At 47.1% G+C, this 18,109-nt stretch overlaps 1 protein-coding gene across 1 annotated transcript in view; it reads right to left on the bottom strand.

Moving 5' to 3' along the window:
* Positions 1–18,109, bottom strand: part of NCKAP1 (NCK associated protein 1) — a 577,107-nt gene that overhangs the window by 471,434 nt on the left and 87,564 nt on the right. The window contains exon 4 of the mRNA XM_078680487.1: positions 3,873–3,929. Within this exon, the coding sequence (XP_078536613.1) occupies positions 3,873–3,929 (57 nt within the window). The remainder of the gene's footprint in view (positions 1–3,872; positions 3,930–18,109) is intronic.

The following is an 18,109-nucleotide window of genomic DNA, read 5'->3' as shown; positions in this document are numbered from 1 at the left end:
CTTTGACTTATTGTGTTTTTTTATGCTTACCAGAGGACTTCGAGTGCATCAAAAACAGGCCTCTAGAGAGGCTCTGCCAACTCTGGGAATGGGAGTGGGACTGGGTTCAAGCTTTGGAATTGGAGCAGGAATTGGAACGGCCTCGGTGCTGCGTCTTCTTGAGACTGGCGATAAACCTTCACCTCATGTTCCCAGATGGCCTTTGGGTTCATTGACTAGCAGTCTGCAGGTATTGGAGTCATGGCCCAACCCCAGTCACTACAGTCATACCTGGTGAGGACCGGTCACAGACAGCCCTTAAAGGGTTTAAAACCTGCTGTCTTAAGGGGTGACATCCTTTGTGGTGAGAAAAAAAGAATTGTACCAAGGGTCTCTGAGAGACGAGAGAAGCTCCGGATTCTAGTCTGGGGGAGCGGAAAGAAAAGAATAGACCTTAGCGCACAAGATTGGCGCCTATATTGGCTCCGTAAGTCACTTCGGGAGTGTAATGGTGTCGATGCAGAGCCACACAGCGCCACCTTCTGGCACCCAGGGGTGCTATGGAAATGTTTCTGGATGCAGTCTGACGCCCAGAGAATATTCAAAAGGTGAGGAATCTACAGCTAGAAGTCTCTATCAGAAAGTGTTTTTAAGACTGCATCTCTCCAGCATATAGAATCATCCTCATGGATAACGCAATGAATCATCCTCATGGATAACGCAATGATGTTTATGGCAAAACAAAAACATTATTTGGCTCTACCAATGTGGATGATGCATTTCACATGGGAAATTAACAGAAAGGTTTAGCTAAGAAACATTTAAGGAGAAATAATAATGCTTATTTTATTTCTGCAACATGTAAGCAATTCTATGATATCCTAAACAAATTTACCAAATATTTTCTCCTATTAAATTCTTCTTTTAAATGCTTCCAATGAAAACAACACACATAAGATATCTATTTAAAAAGGTTCAAATTTTCTCAAACTCCACTACTTTCTATATGAATATTTGAATATACACACTCAGAAGTACTGCCCATGGCCAGACTCCTAATGCTATAAATGTTATCTTGGAACACAGCCCATTTGGAATCAAGTAAAGAAAATTATCATCAGTTCTGTTCTCTAGACAGTACCATATGTTTGCACTCCAAGGAATAAGGATGGCTGGCTGAACACTAATATTATACCGGGCTATCCTTTGCTTTTTTTAATACCAACTAAAACCAGAAAGGCTAACTGAGAGGCAGTGTAATTATAGGAGTCTCTGATAACTGATCTCTCAAACCCCAAATTCTAAAGCGCACCAATAACATTTTAGCTCTCATCTTAAATGCGCTCACTAGTGTTTTACAACTAGCCAGAAGGCCCGAACTAGTTATAGCCAACATATTCCTACTCCATGCTATAGTTATTGTGAATCAGAAAGATGAGCTGGAGTGGTCAGATTCTTTGTGAACATCCTGAAGTGTGTGCTTTTCTTGCATGTGATTTTAATGCTAAGGATAACGAGTCTCCCAACTCCAGATTCATTGGTTGACTGCTATGCAACAGCAGAGGATCAGATATGCTATGATGACACATAGCATATCTGATCCTCTGTTCACAGAACCAAAGATCATTCTCTGAGAGAAGCCTCTGTTGCAACCTCTCCTGAAAGCCAATTTCAGAATGCGAATGACCATTTGCCAGGCGTCGCCCCTAGTCATTACACTGGGACAACAGGCAAAATTATTTCTCGCTTAGTTAATACATTTGACAAAGGTGAGCATTTCGTGATTATAACATAATTTAAAACATTAGAAAGCTGACAGTGACTATCTATGACAAGGAACAGACGCACCCAATTCTACTGTATGCCCCTTGATGTTAACAAGTGCTTCCAACACGCATGGGTGATGGAGTACGCCCAAGCTAAGCAGTTTAGATGTTACAATTTAGATTTAAGAGATCACTTGAAAGAGATGCTTTTTATCTAGCCCTCTTTTGAAAGCTAGCAATGTGACATATGTAATACACACTAGTCTGATATATTTGATACAAGATGTATGCGACAGAAAGCATAGATTGTACTGCTCATTCATCATAAAGGTCAAGGAGAGCCTGTACAATTTGATTTGACAGTTATCTAAGATCCCAGCACACAATGATCATAGCTAAGCTGAGGGCAATTAAAAATGACTTCAGTCTTTCCCAATCATTTAACAGTGGGTTGTATATAGCTGAAGGCAGAAATGTAAAACAAATGGTAACACAAAGTATTTGCTACTAGAGAAGTCTGAAAACTTACAGAGACAACAATTGCTAAAGGTGATAAAGAAATGGTAATATCGCTGATAAGGGAACTGCTACACCGAACAACCAACGGGACAATTTATATTGACCAGGCACAAGGGAAGCAAAAGCACTTCGTCTGAACAGTGCAGGGAGCTCTGAACATGTAGGAGAGGCAAGGGCAGACAAGCAGCCCATGCACCTTAGTAACCCAATTTTAAATCCACATCTGATCTCATCATTAAACCCATGGCATACAATTGATGTAAGAATTTAAATGGGTGTTGTTGCAATCAGAGGTGGTAATAACATATGAACTAAACACGTTCAAGTATCTCGCAGACTGAAACAGAGCGGCAAAGATTGCACCATCCTTACTATATAGATTATTGCTCAACTGTGATTTACCAATAATAACCCTACCATGCTATGCTGGCAGTGTGGCTGACTTAACATTAATCGACAGTCCAACTGAGTCATACAAACAACAGTCTCCAGTTTTTTGTTGCTGTTTTTATGGCAAAGGCGGCCTACTGCAGAAATTAGATACCTTCAATCAACCAATCAAAGAGCAAGAATATGGTCGTTGGTAGAGAATCTCCTTTGAGAACCATAGACATCTGGTGAAAAACTGGAGCAAGCTGCAGAGTAATGTTATGTGTGCATAATAATAAACGTTAACTATAACTGGACCCCTTTCTGGAAGGTTAAGCTACCACCAGCCACTTCCACAACATCTGATAAAATTCATATGAAATGTGGGGAGTTGTCAGCTTTGTCAATGGTCTAAGCATACACCGCCGTGGTCACCTATCAAATAAAATCTGAAAAGAAAAAAAACATATTTGATCCTAGTAAAGGACCATTACTCAGAGAAGAGCCATGTCTCAAGAAATCAATACCTCTCTGAGGACAGGATTTGGGTTTGACTAGGTGAATTGTTGCCTTGTACAGGCGATTATAAGGCTATACCATGATCAATACTAAGGAAACTATCTTACTGGCATCAGAGTGGTCTACTTCCAATGTGAGAAACATGTCGCAGAAAGTGTGGAACTGTTTGCATTTGATGCAGTGCAAAGGGGGCTGCTTTATACATCTAAGATAGAAACAATGCCTAAAAGGTGATTATGAGAGCTCTGACATCGATTTTAATCACTTGATGTTAAAGCCCTTGTAAACTTCTCATATTGGTATGGCATACATTGGTGACACGATCTGGAACTGTAGGAGCAGCTGATGAATGGAGACAGTTTTTGCTATTTAGGCTGGGACAAATGCCTCTTAACTACCTACCACAAGTATAATCTTGCTGAGCGGGGACCAGCTATGCCGTTTATGTTCTGAGAAACTGGAATATCTCACATATTGTGCAAGGTTTTGTTCCACTGTAGGTTGCTAGAACTGTCTCAACTCTCCAAAACAGAAACCAAGATGATAGCACAGTAATTCGGTTGAGGGGGTTTTAGTTTACAAACAAGAAAATGTGGTATTATCTATTGTTGCTTCTTAATTTTGTGATACAATCTGTGAATATAACTTAAAATTGGCACATTGTTTTTACATTAATGGTTTGATAGGTAAAGCAAAAACACTATTACTATATATACTTACAATATCAAAGAAGACTTGACAAACATCAATAGTGTTCAGAAGTTCACAAACATGGTCCTTGAGAAACAAAATAAATATATTTTTAAAAAGATAAACATAATTACACTTGCCATTGTAAGATATTTGTTTTTGGAAACATCGGTTTGGTAAGTATTCACAAATCTTTGCCAGATTTTCCAGCATACACAAACCTCATTAGTAGACCCATATAAAGCACCAGCCCTGGCTGCCGGTAAACAGTATAGAACACTTACACTAGCAATCAAATTTTATAATATGCCTGCTTGTGTTTCTACTTTTTTCACAAATTGGCTAGTTTCATTTGTGTATGGACCTGCATGCCAGTCCATGGCCTTTGGGTATTGGCTGTACGTAGCCAAAGTATGTCTTCGGATAACCCCCCTTCTCAGCCCATTCACCACAATGTAGTCTCTAAAGACCATTTACTTTGGCTGCTTTTATCTTGCACACGCTCATGGATTACCACTCTGACACTTCTGTATTGAGTCTTTATCTAAAATGGCTGCCTGCAACCAGTGAATAATGGAATTGGTGCTCTTCTGCACTCTTGGGCAAGCCCCATAAAGCATCATCCTTGAGAACATGTAATCAGCTGGGTATCCATGGAGTAGCCCACTTTCCCCCTCCTCGATGGACCCTATAGAGCTCTTTAACCCTGGCTACCTGTAGGAAGTGTATTGCATACACTGCTTTGGAGTTGCTCTTGGGTCACTATATATAGGCCTCTCCAACAAAGCATAGCAATAAAATTAATGTAAAATAAATTAGCTCTATTCCTCGCTCCACTTCTCTCCATTACAGGCTTAGGCACCGCAACCCAAGTTCAGATAAAACCACTAGTCTACTTAATCTCTCACAACACCAAATTACTTTCCATATAAGCCACAGTGAAATGCAATACTCTTTCAAGCAAGAACTCCCATGCAGTGTAGTGTGCTACTCTTCCACCAATGAGTTTCAGCACAGCAGCTGGGTATGAAGTACAATACAAATGCAGATGCAATACACAATACAATCACGGGTACTTGTACAGCATCAGAAAACCTGAGATTTAATGAAAATATATTTTCATCTTAGTGAATGTACAAAAGAAAACCAAACACAATTAAGCGATAATTTGGTATGTGCAAAAATAAATATTCAAATATATGTTTAACAGATAAAGACAAGAAAGAAAGCAGAGAGACATTTTTACCAAAGGTATCATGGGGGACAGGCCATACATGAAACATGGCTGTGTGAGAAGACGTTTCAATGGCATACATACACTGTAGTTCACAACTTATTAGAACAAGACTGCGGACAAATACCTCCCTTTTGCATCTTATTTTACTTCCAAGTAGAATTTTCCTGTCGATGCCGACTGTTCGTTGCACAGATCACTACACAACCTCTATCTTTTCCGTACTAGAAATCTTTTGCCATTTAATTTGAGCCGGCCCATTACATGCCCCACAGTTTGAATTTCAGGAACCTTCTCCACCCGGAAGGAAGTGATGAGTCTGCCTGAAGATCTGCAGAGTGTGGCTCAGGGTGCTGCATATGTGAGAGTGCACATGGTTCCGAGACGGGTTTGGATCCTTGCGCATGTCTGCTAAATTCATGGCACATAAGAATTAAAGGGTCTGAGCTACAACTAAAGTCACTAAACACCCAACAGAGATGGCAACACCCACATAGAGACTGCAAGTACTGCATTGTTGGTGGGCCGAGGGGGTAATGTGGCAGCCACAGACCTTTGGCAATGCTGAAGACCGCCAGAGTGCGAAGTCACCCAATTAAACAAAGACATTAGGGAGTTTTTCAATTAAAGTCCTTCGAGCTTGTATTGAGACTACCTTCACGGACTGGAAAATGTCCGCAATCCTGAATAAGTGGACTTCCATCATACATGGTGGGTTTGTTTACCTTTCCCTTAAGAGAATGTTGCTTATTTCCATTTCCCTTCCATTGTGTGTAATTACCGGAGGTAAATTATAATCACAATACAGGCGGTCATAACAGATGGCTCTAGTACTGCTGAACATTACATGGAGCCTCTGGCTTAGCAAACACATCTCTGAATGGTTTGCTTTGTTATTAGTGTTTTCCTCACACCATTAGCCCAGGTGGAGGAATTACAAACTCCTCTGTGAAGCTCCTGTAGTGTTGGATCAATAAGAGTGGCTTTACAGATTTGTAAAAAAATCCCTTTTTATTAGGTTGATATTGGAAAGAATGACAAGCATTGGTATAAGTAAATTAACAGTGAAAGCTATTAGCAAGCACCAGGTTGAAAAAGTAGGTGTACAAAAAAGTATACCTAGTAAGACTTCTGTTAGGGTATATGTTTCTTCACTGAATCGAGGATGGTTAACTTGTCTATTTGTTCAGGGGTAACCTAGGATACACTTCACTTAGCAAAATAAAGCCAAAGTGGCTTCAGGGACACAGAAAGCTGACATCACAAGACCAGGTTAACAAACAGTATTGATACTACACTCTAGCAATAAACGGCAAAGGTTCTCCTCATCAATCAATCAATCAATCAATCAATCAATGCATTTATATAGCGCACTACTCACCCGGAGGGTCTCAAGGCGCTGGGGGGAAGGGGGTCCGCTACTGCTCGAACAGCCAGGTCTTGAGCTGCTTCCTGAAGGCGAGGTGGTCCTGGGTCAGGCGGAGGTGGGTAGGAAGGGAGTTCCAAGTCTTGGCGGCCAGGTAGGAGAAGGACCTTCCTCCTGTGGTGGCTCTTCGGATGCGGGGGACGGCGGCGAGGGCGTGGCTGGTCGATCGAAGCTGGCGTTTGGGAGCGTAGAAGTTGAGGCGGCTGTTGAGGTATCCTGGTCCTTGGTTGTGTAGGGCTTTGTGTGCGTGGGTGAGGAGCCGGAAGGTGATTCTCTTGTTGACCGGGAGCCAGTGCAGGTCTCAGGTGTCCGGAGATGTGGCTGCGGCGGGGGATGTCCAGGATGAGTCGTGCTGAGGTGTTCTGGATCCGCTGGAGTCTCTTCTGGAGTTTGGCGGTGGTTCTGGCGTAGAGGGAGTTGCCATAGTCCAGACGGCTGGTGACGAGGGCCTGGGTGACCGTCTTCCTGGTCTCGGTGGGGATCCATCGGAATATCTTACGTAGCATGCGCAGGATGTTGAAGCACGACGAGGAGACGGCGTTGACTTGTCTGGTAATGGAGAGGGAGGAGTCCAGGATGAAGCCCAGGTTGCGTGCGTGGTCTGTTGGTTTGGGTGCGCTGCCCAGGGCGGGGGGCCACCAGGCGGAGGGTGAGGATCCCAGGATGAGGACTTCCGTCTTGTCCGAGTTCAGTTTCAGGCGGCTGTTCGACATCCATGTGGCTACGTCTGTCATCCCTTCGTGCAGGTTGGCTCTGGCGGTGGCGGGGTCGTTAGTGAGGGAGAGGATCAGCTGGGTGTCGTCGGCGTAGGAGATGATGTTCAGGTTGTGCTGGCGTGCGATGGCTGCGAGGGGGCTCATGTATACGTTGAAGAGTGTTGGGCTGAGCGAGGAGCCTTGAGGAACGCCGCAGATGACTTCGGTGGCCTCCGATCTGAACGGGGGGAGGCGGACTCTCTGTGTCCTTCCAGCGAGGAAGGAGGTGATCCACTCCAGTGCCTTCTCCTGGATTCCGACGTTGCTGAGGCGCTGTACTAGGGTACGGTGGCAGACAGCGTCGAAGGCCGCGGAGAGGTCCAGGAGGATGAGGGCCGCTGTTTCTCCGTTGTCAAGCAGGGCTCGGATGTCATCGATCAGGGCGGTCTCGGTGCTGTGGTTGGCCCGGAAGCCAGACTGCGAGAGGTCGAGGGAGCCGTTCGTTTCGAGGAAGGCGGCCAGTTGCTTGTTGACGGTCTTCGCGATGACTTTTGCCGGAAACGGGAGCAGCGAGATGGGGCGGTAGTTCTTGAGGTCGGTTGGGTCTGCTGATGGTTTCTTGAGTAGAGCGCTGAGTTTGGCGTGCTTCCAGCTCTCCGGGAAGGTGGCGATGTCGAAGGAGGTGTTGATGATGTCCCGCAGGTGGGGTGCGATGACAGCGTCGGCCTTGTTGAAGACGTGGTGAGGGCAGGGGTCTGTCGGAGATCCGGAGTGGATGGAGTTCATCGTGCGGATGGTGTCTTCGGAGCTGATCGGGGTCCAGGCGCGGAGGGTGGTGGTGGGGGGCGGTGGTTCGGTTGTGGCGTGCGTCGGTTGAGTGCTGAAGCTGTTGTGTATGTCCGCGATCTTGTTGTGGAAGTAGGAGGCGAGGGAGTTGCAGAGGTCTTGCGAAGGGGTGATGTCGTTGTTTCCGGCGTTGGGGTTGGAGAGCTCTTTCACGATGTTGAAGAGTTCCTTGCTGTTGTGTGCGTTGTTGTCCAGTCGTTCCTTGAATGCGGTTTTCTTGGTGGCGTGGATCAGCTGGTGGTGTTTTCGGGTGGCGAGCTTGAGGGCAGTCATGTTGTCCGGTGTTGGGTCTCTGCGCCAGGTTTTCTCAAGTGCTCTGCAGTTCTTCTTGGAGCTCTTGAGTTAGTCGTTAAACCATGGGGCTTTCTTGCTGCCGGGTCTGCTCGGCGGGGTCTTCAGCGGGGCGAGGTCGTCTGCGCAGTCGCTGATCCAATTCGTGAGGTTGGTGGCTGCTTGGCTGGGGTTGGTTGTGCTGGTGGGAGGGTTCTTGCTCAGGGAAGTAGCGAGCTGGTCTGTAGTGATCTTGTTCCAGCTTCTGCAGGGAGCCTGTTGCTGGTGATGGTGGAGCGTGGTCCTTCTGAAGCTGAAGTGGACGCAGCTGTGGTCAGTCCAGTGGAGTCCCGTGGCGTGGCTGAAGGCGATGTCCTTGCTGGAAGAGAAGATCGGGTCGAGTGTGTGTCCGGCGTAGTGGGTGGGGGTGGTCACCAGTTGCTTGAGTCCGAGGTTGGCGAGGTTGTCCAGCAGGGTGGTGGTGTTGCGGTCGTTGTTGTTCTCCAGGTGGAAGTTGAGGTCCCCGAGGAGGATGTAGTCGGCGGAGGGGAGGGCGTGTGGGCTGATGAAGTCCGCGATGTCCTCGCTGAATTGTGTGCGTGGTCCCGGGGGTCTGTAGATGAGGGTGCCTCTGAGGGTGGTCTTGGGGTTGGCGTGGATCTGGAAGTGCAGGTGTTCGGCGGGTGCGAGGGTGTCGTCGGTGTTGGTCGTGATGCGGATGGTGTTCCTGTGGATGATGGCGATGCCTCCTCCTGTCTGGTTGACGCGGTCTCTCCGGATGATCTTGTAGCCTTCTGGGATGGCGATGTCGGGCGCTGAGGAGGCGTTCATCCAGGTTTCCGTGACGAAGGCGACGTCTGGGTCTGTGGTGTCGAGCAGGTTCCATAGCTCGACGGCGTGTCTGTGGACGGAGCGGGTGTTGAGCAGGATGCACTTCAGGTGGGTGCTGCTGGTGTTCGGCTTGGTGGGTGCTGGTGTGGCGTGGGTCCGGTTGCAGGTGAACTTGCAGGAGTGGCAGCTGAAGGGTCCGTGGGTGCGTCTCGGAGTGGCTCGGTAGCAGCCCGGTGTTGAGTGCGTTGAGGTCGGTGGCATCGTAGGTCCGTCGGGACGGCTTCCGGCGGTGGGGACCAGGGGTCCTGGCACTGGGCGCGGTCCAGGCGCGGACGGGCGCAGACGGGCTTACCTTTGGCGCGCCTTCGGCGCACAATCTGCGCGGACGCTCTGGGGGCGTCATAAGAAGGGAGCCGGCAGGGAGGGTCAGCTGGGAGGCGGGGAGCGCATGGGCCAATCGGCAAGCGGGGGGGCGGGGTCGCGGCAGGAACGGCGGGAAAAAACGGCTGCCTTGGTGGGCAGCCCTGCGGCGGCTGGGGCGCCGGATCGGCGTCTGGCAGGCAGCAGGTAGAGGTAGGCAGGCAGAGCAGGCGGGGAGCGTGGGGGCGACCAGGCCGTGGAGGGCGCAGTGGTCGCTCCTGAATCGTGGTCTGGGTCCCCTTAAGAAGGGAGCCAGCAGGGAGGGTCAGCTGGGAGGCGGGGAGCGCGTGGGCCAATCGGCAAGCGGGGGGGCGGGGTCGCGGCAGGAACGGCGGAGAAAGATCACACTTTTCCTGCTTTTTAGACTTAGCCGGATGTTTGTTAGTCAGACTTATTGACACTCCAGTAAGAATGGCAGGTGAGTTTGCCATAAGAGCGGAAACAAAAGTTTGATGATAATTTATCATTGTGCCCACAATGTGATCTCAAGATTTTTCTAGAAGGAAATACATATTCACGTACAACTATGCAAAGACCTCAGGGGTGTGCCCGGAGCAGCTAAGATGACCTCCTCTGCCATCTGATTGCATAAGACAACCCAGGCCCGTATTTCTTTCCTGTGAGCTACTCTCCTGCTCCTGGAAACCTTGCCCAGCTGCTAGGAGCTCGCTTCAGCAAGATCGTGCAAGTTCTGAGGGACCAGCGCAGCACGAGACCCACACTGCTAAGATAGCGTCTGACAGCAAGCATCAACGCTGAGTCAGTCCTTCCTACCTCAGACTCTCCTGCTGGGTGGGGGTGCTGGGGCCCGTGCCTTCTGCCTAGAGACTGACCTCTGACTCTCAGAGACCCTGCCTCGCTGATGTGGGCTCGCCGCCCAAGGGTCGTACTTGTTTGGCGGGAGTAACGCCGAGGTACAGCTGCACTCCTGAGATTGCGCCCAAGTGCAAGTGCTAGCTACCTACTACCTACTACCGGGGACCCTCTAGCAAGGTAGGAGGTACTGGGACTTGTGAGGCGTTGGTGGGTCAGTGGGCTTCCCCTTGGGCCCCATAACACCATTAATCTGCCCGACACTACCAGGAGGCCTACTAGCACAACTGCTGCTTGTGTTCCAATCACAGTGGAGGGTTCTGCTCTCACGCCCATCCTTCCCCTGGGTGCGAGCTGTGCCTGTGATGGACTTGGTGACTGGGAGTGAAGTCGGCTTAGCAACAACGCTCCTGTTGTCATGGGGATGAGCCTTGCATTTACACTATGTTAAGTTAGAATGAGCTTATTAGAAGTTTAAACGCCATTTTTCCTTTCTGCTGCCTTTGCACACGGCACACATTATTATAAATGTTTAGAGTCTAGGAGACTGTTTTGCTTCACACGAGAATAATATGTTTTCTTATAGTAGCAGCCTTGCTTGGTAAGCTTTGTCTGAACAGTGAGTGCCCAGGCCTTCAAGGTTATTTCAACACAGTGGTTGTTGTTCGGTCTGATCAGCGCACGTTCTAGACATAACATATATGCAGTTGTGGCCACCTCTGATTTTGGCGCGTTTAATAATGCACTGCGCAGGCATGCTCACACACTTAGGGAACATTTGCATGCAGAGAGCTTGTGTAGAACATTATGTGATCCATTTCTACTAGGGCCAGAGGTATGGGGCTGCCCTTGTAATACCAAGAGACCTTCTGTAGATATAAAATAACCTACTAGCAAGGGAGGGTGAGATCTAGGTGTAATCTAGCCTATTTCCATTTAGCATTTTAACATGCTTTCTACATTTGTATTTTATGGAATAGTAACTATGCTGATAATCTTGTTGCTTAGAATATATCTGCTTGTATTAGCCAAGATACTGCGCCTGAGAACACGGCATTAGAAATAAATATTTTTCAAACTTGCACGTGTCTTCATTTACTCCCCGTTTTGGACTGGTATGAGAGTATAACGCAAGAGTGTTCATGTGTTCCACATTGCCTGAGGTATTCTAAGTTCCATGTTCTGGGTTGTCTAATCATTGGGGTTATGGAAGAACCAAAGAGATACTGATTGCTAGTCTGGTAGGGGATTTTGGCTACTAAGGTGAGTTTTGGTACACCCTAATTCACTGAGGTTCCAAGTCTCTATGCACAGTTCTGTGTATGAGCAGAATCCCTGCTACATGGCGCCCAAAGTTGGTGGTCTTATTACCTGACGCTTGAGTAGTACTTCATTCAGTCCTTAACCCCTTCGCTATTGTTTCCGGATAATGGTAGTGTCGGACAAACCTACCTATAGTTACATAGGTCTTTTCAAGCTTGGATCTTTTCAAACGGTTTCCTTTTGAATTACTACCCAGATGTGCTACTACGTTTTACATTGTACCTTTTTCTTCTCTGTGTCACTATGGCCGACATTGTTATACCGCAACATAGTCGCATTGCGGTTCGCAATCATTTACAAGCATATAATGTTGGTTTGGAGGGCATGGCAGTGATTTTGGTCATAAGTGCTGAGGTTGCTTACCCGTTTGAGATATTCTACTTTTGGGTAACGTTTCCTGCAGTGGATGAGGCTACGCAGGTTTTTCACACTTACACTCACTCAGCCGTGCCCGCGGAATATGTTCCTTATAGGACACAGGAGATTCCGATTTCTGCATGGCAACGCACTAACAGCGGCTAGATTGGGTCCTTTGTCCATTCCAGGTGCTTCTTGGCCGGTTTTGGCTGGATTCACCCCGCATCCTCGTTCGGGGCAAGTTGCCGTTGCTGAATTACGGATCCTGTATAACTCTTCTATTAGTGTTATTCGGGCCCTAGTTCAATATATTACCCGCAATTTCCAGGGCGGGGCCCCTGGTGTTGCGGCCCTTCCAGCTGGACCGAGCGGAATGAAGCTAAGTCCCGTGATGGTCAATGCAGTTATGGGCAAGAGTCCCCAAGATAAGGATGATATGCCTTTTTGGCTTGCCGAGAAGTTTGAAAAGCTGGAAGCAGTGTTTCCTAATTCGGCTCCCATAGAAAAACACAGCATTCTTACAATTAGTTTACCCAATGACTTGGTACCAGAGGCCGGTGACTGAGTCATGGGGGAGAATTTTTGCAGCAGTGTACACAAGGTGCTTCGGCACTCCGTCAATGGCTGTCCTTCAAACGGTCATCAAGACGAACACGGACCCAAGGCTGCGGTTAAATTGGGAATGAGACTCATTGGCACGTTTGATGTAGTAGCCGACTCGTCCTTTCTAATGTAAAGGGAGATACGGTGAACTTTCAAGTGGCTAATGCCTTACGCGATGTCCCCGATGCCGACAAACCCAGACAGAGACCGAGAATTATCACGGCTGCGTATAAAACCATTAGCCGCAATAGTTTAGGTGTCAAGCCCTTTACTGCTAAAGCTAAAGGGCAAACCTAGGGTGCGAAGTCTGAAACAGACGTTCAACCCACAGCTCCAAAGAAAAATTGGAACAGAAATAAAAAACAGGGGAAACAACAGAAACAGGAGTCCCGTCCCCCTTCACCTGTGCCTCCGTCTACTCAGCGCGTTTCTGATATGCGCGACCGCACTACGATTAAGTCGCCTGATAGATTTCAGGTTCCTGATCAACGCTCACCTCGTTCTTTACAGGACACATCGGCCTCATCGTCCGGTGGTGGAGGCGGCGGCAGAGGTCAGGGTGGTCCGCAGTCTCGCACCCAGCCCCGCCCGAAAGACGGAAAAGGCAAGCAGGACGATTCTTCACAGAAAAGACCCCAGTTTCAGAAAAAGAAAGTTGCCGCTTTAACAGCGAGATATGCAGCAGATAGTGAGAACGCAGCTTCGGAATCAGACATGGGCGCTGACGTTGTTGGACAGCGCAGCGGAGATTACAGAGTGCGAGAGGCCCTGCGTCCACTACTGAAGGAGACAGCGACTGACCGATATGTCGTTGTGGAGATGGCTGATACCAGAGTAGCCCCCCGATAGACTTTATGAAATAGTTCTTTTAATTGAATGTGACATACAATGTACCATAAAATGTGTATTTTGGGAAAATCTTACAACTACCTATGACATTTTGTTAGCGGAGGCTGACTGGCCCCCACCTTTTGTTCTTGCAGCTCCGAGAGGGGAGGAGGTGATCCTACCTAGTTTCGAGCACAATGTCTCGAAGGAGCATGCGCTGAATTTTGCAGAAGAGTGGGCTAAAGCCCTTGCGCCGGCTCTGTACCATACACTCTGTGGTTGGGATACATTTTCCCCACACCACGAGATTCCCTTACGGTCTATGCCACAGCCTCAACCTCAACCTCAATATATCCCATTCCACGTGAAGCTAAGACTTCCGTTGGAGAAATCCTTAAACAATTGGAATATCAAGGTGTAATTGAAACTTGCGTGTCACCGATGAATAACCTACTTTTTACTGTGACCAAGCCAGATGGTTCGTACCGTTTGGTATTGGATTATCGGTATTTAAACTTGCATTGCCGTACTTGTGCAGTACAAAATATCCACGGCTCTGCTTTAGTGGATGGTCTTGTGTGAAAAAGGTTTAAAACCACACTTGACATATCCAACTCTTTTTTTGCCCATAATTTGGATGGTCTAAGTTCCCAATGGACCAGTTTTACCTGTGGCGGCAAGCAACGCCAATTTAAACGCCTGGCCAGGGGCTATAACAATAGTCCAGGTGGGTTTGCTGCCCGCATCGTCTCTCTCTTGGAGAGAGTTGACCCAGATGCGTGTTCATATGTGGATGACATCTATCTCACAGACGAAGACATTTGGGCGCATCTATGTCGCGTTGACCGCATAATTTGTAACTTCGCGGACTCCGGTTACAAATTCAACTTTGCAAAGTCTCACATTGCAGAGTACACAGTGTTGTTCCTGGGCTACGAGCTCAACAATGAAGGTCGAGGATTGGCTCCTCACTTCTTGGAGAAATGCGCACAGCTGCGCACTCCTACAACTATGAAAAAATTACCGTCCTTGCTGGGATTTTTGAATTTCGGACGTACTTACATTCCCGAATATGCCCAGCGAATCAAGCCTTTGTATGCTTTAATACAACCTACTTTTATCAAATCATGCTGGCTGCCTGAACATTCAGCCATTTTACAATCTTTGCAGGCTGACCTTCTAGAATCTAAATTCTTGCTGACTCGTGATAACCACACCAACCTGCTTACAAGTCACACTTGTACACTTCGGCTGAAATGCGGTTTTCCACTGTGGAAAAAGTTGACAGCAGTGCAAATGGCGATTCTCAAGGAACGTGCACTGTTGCAGGGAAAACGCATGTTGGTTGTTACCCCGTATCCTGCACTAGAGGCAGTGACGCAGGCCAGCGTACCAAATTCTAAAGCTTTGCACCCACGGCGGATACAATGGGCAGCATCTTTGACGTCTCCGGATGTCACGTTTATTTTTTATGCCTCCTTACAGTCACAAGAGTTTTTGCAGTATGAATTTGTTCATCCTGCCCCATTGACTATGCGACCTTTGGAGGATTTCCATTGTATCATTTACACTGATGGTTCAGCGCAAGTTGTGCATGGGTCTAAGCACGCATACGTTTCCGCTTGTGTCATTGTGGTAGGTACCATGGTGAATGATGAATTCAAGTCCACAGTCGTGCACACGCAGACTTTAGGGGACTGTACCGCACAATTGGCTAAGCTCCGTGCTCTGATGCTTGCATTGGAATACGCTGATCCTAGTGTGACAACTCTTGTTGTAAGTGATTCTTACTACTGTCTTACAATAAAAACCTGTTCTTTTGGATTCAGAATGATTTTCATGACTCCAAAGGTAGCACAATAAAACATAAAATGATCTGGGTCATAGTGGCTGAGCTTAAAGAGCAGTTGCCACTCGTGTATGTAATTCACATTCTCGGTCATCAGCGCGTGGGAGTTCCCGCTGTTGGCAATTCTTTGGCCGACAAGGCCGCAAAATCAGCAGTATCGACATATTTGGTTGCAGCAGTTACACATTACAAAAGTAAAATTGATGATGATATCTTGGCAGCTGTAGCCGCGACTGAGAAGGGAAGTAAATATCCTAAGGGATTCCCTTCAAAGTATTCATACAACTTAAGTCCTGATAAAGTTCCTTATGTGAAAATACCGGTTGTTGGTGAAAGGTTAATTCCCAACGCGGACCGCAGGTCCACACTGATTACAGCTGCCCATGAAGGTGTTGCGCATGCGGGCGTTTCTGCTACTGTATCTCAGTTACAACAACGTTTCTGTTGGCGGAGACTGCACAAACAGACGCGGGATTATGTCCTTCAATGTGACATTTGCCAGCAGATTAAACCTTCGACTGCTGCGCGTCCGCCCCAGACACAGTTGTACATTTCTAATAAACCACTTGGTTGTGTTTACTTACATCACTGCGGTCCTTTTTCTTCTGATACTGCGTATAAGTACATCTTAGTAGCAGTTGATTCATGCACACGCCTTGTGTGGGTGTGGCCACACCGCAGCGCTGATTCAAGAACCGTCATAAGAGACTTGCGCGTCTTTGTACGGATTTTTGCCTGTGGCACCTTCCATTCGGATCAGGGTCCTGCTTTCGCCTCTAAGGCGTATAGGGATGCCATGACTTCGTTGGGGGTCCAAGTCAAGTTTTCGTCTCCATACAGACCTGAGGGTAATAGTGTTGTGGAACGAATGAACCGAGATTTAAAGCAGTCTTTGACAGCTAGGGTTATAGGCACTGACAGGAACTGGCTGGCCCATCTCAATAGCGTGCAGCGTGCCCTTAATTATCTCCCTAGAAGGTCTCTGGGTGGGCGGACCCCATACGAAATGCTCTTTGGTATCAAGAGGTTTGTCCCGGACCTTGATGGTCTAGACCAGGCAGCAGTTGCTGCCTCCTTTGACGTAGATGAACATTGCAATGTTTTACAGGATCTACAAAAGACGAGAGACAGTCTTGCAAAGGAACACTTGCCCTCCACATCTGAGGCTGCGTTGCAGATTCCGGTAGTTGGCTGGCTACCCCAAGTTGGAGAACTGGTTCGAGAGAAGATCGAAAACAAGAAGGAATTTGGTCCCTCATATCGAGCTCCAGTTCCAGTGCTTGTCGTGAAGGGCACAAGAACAGTCATTTTACCACCACTTCCAAATCGTAAAGAAAAAAGGTATATCTCCATTGACAATGTCAAACTACACAGAGTGGCCGATTCTTCTTAGTATGACTCCTGCAGTCTCATGTCCATCGATTTTGAGAAATTCTGCTTTGGCCCCGGTTCCTAACCCCAGGCCTGATGTTGCCCTCGAGGTGCCTGCAGTTTTAAGTCCTTTATTGAGTTCACTACCTGGTGCTCAACTTGATGAGACTGAATATACTTACCCCACTGACTTATCGATGCCTGATTTGCAAACTTGTTTGGCTACAGAATCCAGATTTTCATTTGACACTGACTCTCACACATCGAAGACCCCTTCCAAGATTTCTGTTCTTGCAACACTATTTAAAAATCATTTTTTGATTCCTCCTGGGACCTACATTTGGTTGGTGCTTTTTTCGATTTACCTGTTCATGTCTATTGGATTTGTGGTGTATTTTTTCCACCTTGCCAACGGACACTATGTTGAAGAAAGAACATGCATTCGCCATATTAATGGGACATTGGCTCCCCATTCCTCATCACACAGATTGAAGAGGGACCTGGCTTTTGTTAATATCACTGCTTGGCCCGTCTTAGATGGGATTGTGTGGGATGCTATTAGGTTTCAAATCTATGGGCCCACTGAGGTTTTAAATGTCCCAAATGTGCGGCAAAAACTCGAGTGGGCGGGTTTATGACGGCCCCCCAGTCGTCATCAGCACACGAGCGCCGTAGAGCATGACGGATGGGGGCCGTCATCAGCATGCAAGAGGTTAAAATGACTGAAAAGTCCACTTCCAAGGTTAGACTTACACACACAAAATTATTGCATTCAAAGTCCTTTTTGGACCAATTGGCTGTTGGAGGCTACGAGCTGTGGAAAAATACTATTGATCTTAAATCTGTTTGGGGTTCTAAAAGTTGGCAAGTGCAAGGCACTGGGGCTTTGCATCGTGCTTGCCTCATCCCGAAACATATGTTGTTTTTTAATTCTACAATTTCACAAACAACTTGCTTTGGATTGGCTACTACTAACAAATTAAATGCTCCTTCTTTTCCTGAATTAGAAGAATATTCCAGTTGGAATAACAATACCAAGTTTTCCATCAGAGAATTACAGACTCTGTTACTGAATTCTTCCTTTAACATATCCAGTTTGGATCCTAAGGGTTGGTTGCTGTGGCACAGAAGTGCTGATTCTTGCCAGCATCTTTTCTGGGTTTCGCTCCAGGCTACACACAGGACAGGGTGGATCCCCGTTTTGAAAGTGGCCATTCTGTAACTACCTATTCTGTGGGCAAATTATGTCAGGGTTGGCTCAAACATTTCACTTTGTCGTCAGTTAAGATGCATTTATCTAAATTGACGGACGATGTTGATCTGAATGATTTTGTGAAAGGACCGGCTTCCGGCAGATCTAAAAGATGGATATATGCTATTTACAACAAAGTCTGGAAACTG

Source organism: Lissotriton helveticus, chromosome 3_1 (assembly GCF_964261635.1).
Source record: "Lissotriton helveticus chromosome 3_1, aLisHel1.1, whole genome shotgun sequence".
Classification (NCBI taxonomy): Eukaryota; Metazoa; Chordata; class Amphibia; order Caudata; family Salamandridae; genus Lissotriton; species Lissotriton helveticus.
The sequence above is the reverse complement of the archived record's forward strand: the minus strand, read 5'-3'. Positions and strand labels throughout refer to the sequence as shown.